The sequence below is a fragment of the Sphaerodactylus townsendi genome, unplaced genomic scaffold (assembly GCF_021028975.2).
Source record: "Sphaerodactylus townsendi isolate TG3544 unplaced genomic scaffold, MPM_Stown_v2.3 scaffold_1440, whole genome shotgun sequence".
NCBI lineage: Eukaryota > Metazoa > Chordata > Lepidosauria > Squamata > Sphaerodactylidae > Sphaerodactylus > Sphaerodactylus townsendi.
Genome location: NW_025950003.1, coordinates 1 through 10,554, shown reverse-complemented (window position 1 = coordinate 10,554; position 10,554 = coordinate 1). Strand labels below are relative to the sequence as shown.

Sequence of the window (10,554 nt, the reverse complement as noted above, 5' to 3'; positions counted from 1 at the left end):
TATCTATCTATCTATCTATCTATCTATCTATCTATCTATCTATCTATTTATTTATTTGAACTTAATAGACCGCCCTCCCTCGGAGGGCTCAGGGCGGTTTACAACAACAACAACTAATAACAAATAATACCACGGTACAATAAGTACCGGTACAAATTAAAACACAGCAATTAAATCATAATATAATGTAATGTAACTTAGTAATGCAACAGAAGATCTTGTTCAGATCTAACAATAACCCTTCCCTTTTTTTCCAGCTTGCCAACCCCAAGTTCATTTCTTTCTCCTTGTAGGGGTCAAGGAAGTCTCCAGGTGAACTCTTGGTGCACCGGCCTCAGAAGACGAAGGTCCCAAGAGAACTCCCCACCCAACATAACACAGCTCTGAAACAATACATTCTTCAACAGGGGTCCCCAAACTTTTTAAACAGGGGGCCAGTTCACGCATGGCCAGAGCCCAGCCGGGGGCCGGACCAAGTGCCGCCCGCGGGGGGGGGGGGCGCCATCCATCCGCCCTCGACCCGCCCCTGGCCGAGCCCCCCACCCCCGCGGTCCCCTTCCAATCCGGCCCTGAAGCTCCGCCGCCTTTCTCTCTCCCCCCTTTGCCGCATTGGTACGGTCACCTCCGGCCGCTTGGAATGAGCAGCGAGTCGCCCGCGCTTGAGGCTGTTTGTAAACCTGGGGAAAAGGAGATAGAGAAGGGGGAGATCCGCTTCTGCCCAGCGGGCCGGATAAATGTCTTCCGGGGGCCTGATTTGGCGCCCGGGCCGTAGTTTGGGGACCCCTGTTCTTCAACAAGGGCGTTAGGAGCTTGTAATCAGATTTCAAGTTCCCAGCCGGGCAACCTGGCTTCCTTCACTGCAACTGACCCAGTACAGTGTCATAGTCAAAAGTGTAGGGCTTGGATCTAGAAGACCCGGGTTCAAATCCTCACTTGTGCCATGGGTGCTCACTGGGTTACTGGTCCAGAGACACATTCTCTGCCTAACCTACCTCACAGGGTTACTGTGAGGATAAAATGCAGGACACGATAATCATGTAGATGATGATGATGATGATGATGATGATGATGATGATTATTATTATTATTATTATTATTATTATTATTATTATTATTATTATTATTATTAATTGGGTTTATAGACCGCCCTCCCCCGAAGGGCTCAGGGCAGTGTACAGTACAAATAGAGCACAATCAATTTAAAATACAATAAATATGAATTAAGATGGCTCTAATAAAAATAAACCCTACCCCATTAAAATGCAGCTTATAAATTTATACGATAGTTAGAAAACTGCATACATGCCCTGCGCCTGGAATTAGGTGCGGATGCCACCAATTTCTACAAATTCCTTCCCAAATCCACATTTCCCATTGATTTCTGAAACCGGGACCTGGTTTACACATGAGGTGGCAGAGCCCCCTGGTGGTCGACTGCTGAATCTGGCTTCGACTTTTCTTTGCACATAAAAAAACCTCCCAGCAGATAAAAATCTAGCAGATTCATACCTTTCTTTTTCTTGGAAGTGATGGTTTTCTAATGGCAGGGAGTTGGCAAGGTCACCCACATGGAATGTAGGAGCGCGGAAATGCATCTGGTGCTCCAGATAAGCCTCTGCCACTCAGGTGGAGGAGTGGGGAATCAAACCCCGTTCTCCAGATTAGAATCCACCTGCTCTTAACCACGACACCACGCTGGATTCAAATCCAGCTCTTCTACCTAACAGGGTGGTTTGTTGGGAGTGGCAGGGTGGAGGGGTTTTGCACTGATGTATTTAGTGTGGGGCTGGCTAGGATGTGAGCCATGGGTGCTACTTGCCTAGGGGTGCCCAAGCAGTCCCTTTGCAAAGGAGCTGCTGCTCAGAGGGCTTGTCTACCCACTATTAAAAACCAATGGGTTGTCCTGCCTGCCCATTTTTCTTAGCAGCGGGTAGACCAGATAGCTTAACTGTGGTTGAAAGGACTGGGTAGACCTGGCCGCTGGAGATCGGCTCTTCCAAGATGGGGAAGATCTGACGGGGGGGGGGGGGGGGGGGGGGGGGGGGCACCCTTTCCAGTAGGTGCACCCCTGGGGCGATGAATGCCAGCCTTGGGTGAAGCCTTGGGCACCCTTATTAAATATAATTTCTTATTGCCGCTGGATTCAACATCTGCCCGCTTCATTGGTTTGTAACCTGGCTTGAAAACACAAAGACCGTCAGAGTTCCAGCCAAAGCTGAGCTGTGTCACACCTGGCCGCAGGTAGAACCGCTCCTCTTAGTTCATTGGTCAAGCCTTTAGCCAATGGAGGCCGGGCAAAGCCGTCGTTTTTCCATCCTTGCTCCCCGGTGGACACGCCCATTTTCCTACGGCCAACCAATCCTGAGGCAGGTTCACAATCTTCTTTTGCTCCGTCAAGACGCGGGACCACGCCCCGCTTGGTTGATTCCGCCAATCCCAGGACGGAGCTCCACTCACGCACGCGCGTTTGGGAGAAAGGAAGCCTCAGGGAAAAAGGGAGCCCCAATTTTTCAACTAGACTATCTTTCCCGAAATGCATCGCAAAGCCTCCAGCCGGCAGGGGCCGCCAATGCCGCGCAAAGCTTCCTGGGACATGTAGTTTATTTACTCTCCCAGCCCTTCTTCTGTTTCCAGGCGTTTGCTTTTTCTTTTTCTCCAACATCTGGGTAGGAGTGCGAGTTTCAGGGACAGAGAGGAGGCGGAAGCGGAGGTAAGGGAGACCCTCCAGCGCTGGGGAAGCGGCTACGGAATCTGCATGCATATATGGTGGCTGAAGGTTCCGCAGACCAGAGCGGCATGCATGCACCTGGCAAGTGGCTTATAAGGCTCCGAGTAAGACTCCTCTTGTCCAGCTCAAAGAACCCTGTGCAGCTGGTCCCTTCTTTGAAGCGCTGGGGATGATTTCCAGATTGATTGTGAGGTTCTTTGTGCACCTCGCAGGGTGGTTAGACACATTTGCATCTGTCAGGGTCGAGTTCATTTACCATTGCGGTTGCAAATGCAGTCATTAATGCAATTGCCCGATGCAACAGCAAATACAGCTGTAAATGAACTCCATCCAGGCACATGCAAATGTGCCTTACTCCCCTGTGAGGTGCACAAACATACAACTCACCACATAATCTATCCACACTGTGCTACACAGAGAAACACATCTTACTGTGATGTGCCTCTGAAGATGCCAGCCATAGATGTGGGCAAAACGTTAGGAGCAAAAAACCTACCAGACCACGGCCACACAGCTCTGGAAACCCACAACACCCACTTGATTCTAGCCGTGAAAGCCTTTGACAATATAATTTAGCAGGGGGGGGGGGGGGGGCACAAATTTCCAGGAATGGGACTGGGACCTGTTCAGGAGCTCAAGCTCATAGATGTTTTTTGCAATCGTCTTACTGAATATTTGCTAAGTCCCATTAAGCATTTCAACAGGGATGTTTGTAAAAATGCCAGCAGCTGGGGAGAGGGTGTCGATGATCAGTGTTGTTAAGTGTTGCGTAGAATGCTAAGGTGGGAGAGGAAATCTCTGAAAGGCAATCCATTTCCTCACCATTTGGGTCTGTTACCCAAGGTGGAGACACAGTCTCTCAATAATGTGGGGAAATTAGCTTAGAGCAGTGGTGGCGAACCTATGGCATGGGTGCCAGAGGTGGCACTCAGAGCCCTCTCTGTGGGCACGCGCAAACAGAGTGCCCCCCTTCCACACATCTAGGCTGGCCTGGGCCGCTGGGCTCGATTATTAGCATTAAACCTAAGACCTAGTTTTGGGGAAGCAGTGTAGGTAACCCTGTTAAGCGCTGTTAAACCCCACTGATTTTCATGCAAAGAACGAAAGTGCGATCCTTTACGTGGGAGTAAGCTCAGTTGCTGGCAATGGGGCTTGCTTCTGTGCAAACCCTCCTAGGGTCGTGATTCACTCGTTGGAAGAGTTGCACGGTTGCTTCAAAGCAAAGCCACTGACTACCACCAAGCTTACTCCCGAGTAACACACACCTCGGAGCCAACAGTTTTTTCTAAACTGAAGCCTCAGTATTCAGGTTAAATTGCCATGTTGGCACTTTGCGATAAATAAGTGGGTTTTGGGTTGCAATTTGGGCACTTGGTCTCGAAAAGGTTCGCCATCACTGGCTTAGAGCATAATTGTAAGAGGCTTGGGTCAGGAATCTTTAATACCAGATTATATGGAGATTAGCTCTCAGAAGGAAAACCACAGAGAGGAATATGATACAAATTTGACAATCTTTAGGGAGGGTTTCACAAGCATCCGATTCAATTCAGCAAACATGCACACACAGAGTTCCTAAGATACAGATAGGTTTGAAAATAGATTTTGGAATAGAAAAAGGGTATGGGGTATATGGGCAATATAACCTGATCAGGAATTGAAGAAGTCTGGTTACAGGGGGGAGGTGCGACGTGTTGGGCCAAACAACAGAGACGGAATAGCAATGAACAACCCTATTGAGAGGATGGATTCTCGCAATGGGAACAGAGATGGAAAGATGTCAGTGGCACTGGAACAAGGTGGATCTTTGTATTGTCGAAGGCTTTCACGGCCGGAATCACTTGGGTGCTGTGTGGTTTCCGGGCTGTATGGCCGTGTTCTAGCAGCATTCTCTCCTGACGTTTCGCCTGCATCTGTGGCTGGCATCTTCAGAGGATCTGATGTTGGAAAAGCAAGTGGAGTATATATCTGTCCAGGGTGTGTGGGGAGTGTCCAGGGTGGGTGGGGAAACCTTGTCTGTGAGTAACAAAGGCGGCAACCAGGTCAATAGTTGAGGGCATCTGAATAGAAGTATGAGTAACAATGAAGACTATAGCCTGGGAGTAACCCTGTAGATAGCAAGGTCACTGGTGGGAGCATCCGAATAGAAGTATCCTGGCCTTTGTTTCTTTTGTCTATGGTCATCCTGTGTTTGTGTGGAGCTGGTTTGACACAGTCTTGACCCTAGTATTTTTCAACACTGGCAGCCAAGTTCTGTTCATTTTCAGAGTTTCTTCCTTCCTGTTAAAATTGTCCATGTGCTTATGGATTTCAATTGCTTCTCTGTGTAGTCTGACGTAGTGGCTTTCAGAGTGGTCCAGAATTTCTGTTTTTTCAAATAATATTCTATGTCCAGGTTGGTTTATCATGTGTTCTGCTATTGCTGATTTTTCTGGCTGAAATAGTCTGCAGTGCCTTTCGTGTTCTTTGATACGTGTCTGTGCCCTGCGTTTGGTGGTTCCTATGTAGACTTGTCCACAGCTGCATGGTATGTGATAGACTCCTGCAGTAGCTAGAGGATCCCTCTTATCCTTTGCTGAACGTAGCATCTGTTGAATTTTCCTAGTGGGTCTGTAGATTGTTTGTAGGTTGTGCTTCTTCATCAGTTTTCCTATGCGATCAGTGGTTCCCTTGATGTATGGTAAGAACACCTTCCCTCTAGATGGCTCTTTATCTTTGTTCATGTGGCTTGTTCTTGTTCTTGCAGCCCTTCTGATTTCTGTATTAGAGTAACCATTAGCCTGTAGCGCCCTGTTTAGGTGATTCAATTCACGCAACGTGTGATTGGTGTTTGGAATATGCTGCCACAGGAGGTGGTGATGGCCACTAACCTGGATAGCTTTAAAAGGGGCTTGGACAGATTTATGGAGGAGAAGTCGATTTATGGCTACCAATCTTGATCCTACTTGACCCGAGATTGCAAATGCCTTAACAGACCAGGTGATCGGGAGCAACAGCCGCAGAAGGCCATTGCGTTCACGTCCTGCATGTGAGCTCCCAAAGGCACCTGGTGGGCCACTGCGAGTAGCAGAGAGCTGGACTAGATGGACTTTGGTCTGATCCAGCTGGCTTGTTCTTATGTTCTTATGTTCTTATGTTCTTATGTTCTAGAGCAGGCTGGCCCCTGCTCGAGCTGGTGGGGTTGAGGAAGGGGGAGCCAACCGTTTTTTTTTTTCCTAAACTAAAACCTTAGCATTCAGGTTAAATTGCCGTGTTGGCACTTTGGGATAAATAAGTGGGTTTTGGGTTGCAATTTGGGCACTCGGTCTCAAAAAGGTTTGCCATCACTGCTGTAGAGGCTGAGGTTCAGAAACTGCGTCCTGACCTTCAGGGATTCAAATGATGCGACTTAGCCTGATCTCTGCGATGCTGCCTTGTTCATCTCTCCTGATCTCCCATCTCTTTTTGCAGTCACCGGCCCGTCTCCATGGTCCATGCGTTCTTGATCCACACCGTTCATTGCCGTCCTGGAGATGAGGCAGGGCCCTGCCGGGTTCTGTATTCGAGGGTCTTCAGTCCAGAAGGGCTGGACAAGGGCGGGTGCCGGGATGTTGAGAAGGAGCGGCTGTGCAGAAAGGAGCAGATTCTGGCCGTGGCGAGGTAACTAAATCAAAGCTGCCCTGGGGAGGGAATGTGGCATAGGAGGTTAAGAGCTCATGTATCTAATCTGGAGGAACCGGGTTTGATTCCCAGCTCTGCCGCCTGAGCTGTGAAGACTTATCTGGGGAATTCAGATTAGCCTGTGCACTCCCGCACATGCCAGCTGGGTGACCTTGGGCTAGTCACAGCTTCTCGGAGCTCTCTCAGCCCCACCCACCCCACAGGGTGTTTGTTGTGAGGGGGGAAGGGCAAGGAGATTGTCAGCCCCTTTGAGTCTCCTACAGGAGAGAAAGGGGGGATATAAATCCAAACTCTTCTTCTTCTTCTTCTAATTTAAAGATGGGTTCTTGGTCGTATTGTGAACTCTTGAAATCTCTACTGAGATTCATTCACGTTGGGTTTTCACGCTGGGGCTTTAACCCAGGAATTCCCAGGCTTCCTGAGACTGTGGGTACGTTTCCAATTCTGGCATAAGATGGTGGGCACAGTCACAAAATGGTTGCTGCAGGGGGCGGGGCTGGCCACTAAATAGCTGAAGCAGCTCCCCTTCAGACACTCAGGCAGGGGTGTAACGAGGCAAACTGGAGCCCTGGGCAAAACCTGAGTTGGATGCCCCCCCCATGGGTGGCCACCCCACCACGACCCAAATTTTTTTTTGCACCAAGTCATTGGTGCCTGCAGGGGGTGCATGTTTAGACATATCGCCACCAAAATTTCAGGGTCTCATCAGGAGACTGTCCTTATGCTACCCCCCAGGTTTGGTGCAGTTTGGTTCATTGGGGCCAAAGTTATGGACCATCAAAGGTGTAGCCCCCATCTCCTATTAGCTCCCGTTGGAAACAATGGGGGATGGGGCACCCCCTTTGGGAGGCCATAACTTTGGACTGCCTGAACCAAACTACACCAAACTTGGGGGGTAGCATAAGGACAGTCTCCTGATGATACGCTGAAACTTTGGTGCCATTAGCCTAAAAGCTGCGCCCCCTGCAGACCAAAAACAGAAAATCACTAAAAATACCCAAAAACTAACCCTGCATTTTTGGTGCCCCCCACAAGGTGATGCCCTGGGCAGCTGCCCACCTTGCCCAATGGGCATTACGCCCCTGCACTCAGAGAGGATCCTTAAACTGCTATGGTTGCAATCGTCTGCATAGCCAGTCAGAAGCCCAGCTCTGCTTCTAACTCTGATTTGAAATTAAGCTTTTAGTTGATTTTCGTTTTAAATGTATCTTAACTATTTTAATTTGGATTTTAACTGTTAATAGCTGTTTTAATTGTTAAATTGCTTTAATTGTTTGTTTGCACTCTATATGTTATTTACGAATGTAAGACGCTCTGAGCCCTTGTGGGGAGGGCGGCACACAAATCGAATTAGATAAATCAATCAATACGTGGCCCCTCCGTCCCACTTTTCATAAACGCTTGGTGCGCACCAGGAATGTGCCCATGGGCACCACGTTGAGGATCCGTGCTTTAACAGCTTCCCTCAGGGCTGCCAGTTTTCAGGTGGTGGTAGGAGATAAGAACATAAGAACATAAGAACAAGCCAGATGGATCAGACCAGAGTCCATCTAGTCCAGCTCTCTGCTACTCGCAGTGGCCCACCAGGTGCCTTTGGGAGCTCACATGCAGACTGTGAAAGCAATGGCCTTCTGCTGCTGCTGCTGCTCCTGAGCACCTGGTCTGCTAAGGCATTTGCAATCTGAGATCAACGCAGATCAAGATTGGTAGCCATAGATCGACTTCTCCTCCATAAATCTGTCCAAGCCCTTTTTAAAGCTATCCAGGTTAGTGGCCATCACCACCTCCTGTGGCAGCATATTCCAAACACCAATCACACGTTGCGTGAAGAAGTGTTTCCTTTTATTAGTCCTAATTCTTCCCACCAGCATTTTCAATGGATGCCCCCTGGTTCTAGTATTGTGAGAAAGAGAGAAAAATTTCTCTCTGTCAACATTTTCTACCCCATGCATAATTTTATAGACTTCAATCATATCCCCCCTCAGACGTCTCCTCTCCAAACTAAAGAGTCCCAAACGCTGCAGCCTCTCCTCATAAGGAAGGTGCTCCAATCCTTCAATCATCCTCGTTGCCCTTCTCTGCACTTTTTCTATCTCCTCGATATCCTTTTTGAGATGTGGCGACCAGAACTGAACACAGGACTCCAAGTGTGGTCGCACCACGGCTTTATATAAGGGCATGACAATCTTTGCAGTTTTATTCTCAACTCCTTTCCTAATTATCCCCAGCATAGAGTTTGCCTTTTTCACAGCTGCCATGCATTGAGTTGACATTCCCATGGAACTATCAACTAAGACGTCCAAATCCCTTTCCTGGTCTGTGACTGATAGCACTGACCCCTGTAGTGTGTATGTGAAGTTTGGATTTTTTGCCCCTATGTGCATCACTTTACATTTTGCTACATTGAACTGCATTTGCCATTTCTGAGCCCACTCACCTAATTTATCAAGGTCCGCTTGGAGCTCTTCGCAATCCTTTGTGGTTCTCACCACCCTACATAATTTGGTAGTACACAAGTGTCCAGCCAACAGAGATCAATTCCGCTGGAGAAAATGGCCCCTCTGGAAGGCAGATTTTGTGATCTTCTACCCGATTGAAGTCTCTCTCTTTTTCAAACCCCGCCCTCCCCAGGCTCCACCTTCAAAACCTCTGCATATTCCCCAACCTGGAGCTGGAAACCCCAACCCCCCCCCCCCCCCCCGTATCTATCAGCTGCACATATGCCCTCCCCATTTGTCTTTTCTCAGGCAAGCAGAGTCGGCGTGCAAGTTTTCTCAACAGGCCTCTGGGAAGCCGGCCTCCGACCACCCCCTCCCGCTGCCAGATGACTCCGTTTCCCTGCAGGATGCTCCCTGGGGGGTCTTCCGCCTCCTGCGGGGGGACCCCTTCTGCGAGGACAAGACCGTCCTCTGGCTGGGCGTCCACTCCCTGGGCTTTGCTCTGGTCTGCGACCCACACGAGAACCTGATGCTGGCCGAGAGCGCCCTGCGGCTGGTGGCGAAGTTGCTGCTGGAGCACCTCAAGCTGTTGAGTTCGGGGAGCGACGTGGTGCTGAAGGCCGACAAGACCGAGGTCATCCTCGGCAGGTTGCTGCCCCACGGCCAGCTGCTTTTCCTGAACGACCAGTTTGCGCGGGGTCTGGAGAGGGAGGTGGCCGCTGCTCTGGGCAAATAGGAGGGCTGGAATCAATTGGGCCAAAAAAAGGGTCTCTCTCCTTGTGTGACCCGTGAATAAAATGCCGTCTGCTGCCGGAGGGTGTAGCGACAGGCATGGGTGGCTTCAAAAGGGGGTTAGACGGGTTCATGGAGGCCGCGTCCGTGAGCAGCTGCTAGCCAGGGTGACTAAGTGGAACTTCCACGTTCAGAGGCAGTACACCTCTGAATCTCAGCGCCAGAGAGGATGCTTTGGTAGAGATGCACGGCACCTCCTTCCCCTACCCAAATATTGATCTGCTTCTGCGTGTGCCCTGCCCTGCCGGTAAAATATTGCTTCTACTCTTCGGCATTTTGACATCATTTTTTTGTGTGTTTGAAATATCCTGCATTGTGTGATTGGACTGCAACAATCCTGCAGGCAGGGAGAGCTGGAAATGACCAATTGTGCCTTGCCTGAAGCCACCTCCTGAGTTCACGGTTTGCACTGCATCAATCCAGTGGGGGTGGGGGGAGCAGTGGGTGGGCTGGCATTATGGGTTGCTCCTGAGTCCCCCTGTCTACAAGAGATTTTTTGGCTCTCCAAAGCTCATACCTCCAAAATCTTGTTGATCTCTAAGGGGCTACAGGATTCGAAACTAGCTGTCTTTCTCCAGAGCAGGGAGCAGCAGTGGCGTAGGAGGTTAAGAGCTCGTGTATCTAATCTGGAGGAACCGGGTTTGATTCCCCGCTCTGCCGCCTGAGCTGTGGAGGCTTATCTGGGGAATTCAGATTAGCCTGTGCACTCCCACACACGCCAGCTGGGTGACCTTGGGCTAGTCACAGCTTCTCAGAGCTCTCTCAGCCCCACCTACCTCACAGGGTGTTTGTTGTGAGGGGGGAAGGGCAAGGAGATTGTCAGCCCCTTTGAGTCTCCTGCAGGAGAGAAAGGGGGGATAAAAATCCAAACTCCTCCTCCTCCTCCTCCCCCCTTCTTCTTCTTCTTCTTCTTCTTCTTCTTCTTCTTCTTCTTCTTCT

General features: G+C 49.7%; 1 protein-coding gene across 1 annotated transcript; it reads left to right on the top strand.

Annotated features, from left to right (window-relative positions):
- The first annotated feature begins 2,494 nt into the window (after positions 1 to 2,494).
- LOC125424909 (AP-5 complex subunit sigma-1-like) lies at positions 2,495 to 9,879 on the top strand. The gene is made up of 3 exons (XM_048482343.1): positions 2,495 to 2,710; positions 6,176 to 6,364; positions 9,133 to 9,879. The coding sequence occupies exons 2-3, from the start codon at positions 6,192 to 6,194 to the stop codon at positions 9,557 to 9,559; spliced, it is 600 nt and encodes a 199-aa protein (XP_048338300.1). The 5' UTR covers positions 2,495 to 2,710; positions 6,176 to 6,191; the 3' UTR covers positions 9,560 to 9,879.
- The last annotated feature ends 675 nt before the right edge of the window (positions 9,880 to 10,554 follow it).

Bases quoted from the DNA above. Each gene is read 5' to 3' on its own strand.
- LOC125424909 (XM_048482343.1), top strand. From the start codon at position 6,192: ATGGTCCATGCGTTCTTGATCCACACCGTTCATTGCCGTCCTGGAGAT. The intron at 6,365-9,132 runs GTAACTAAATCA...GTCTTTTCTCAG, and splicing joins CAGATTCTGGCCGTGGCGAG to GCAAGCAGAGTCGGCGTGCA.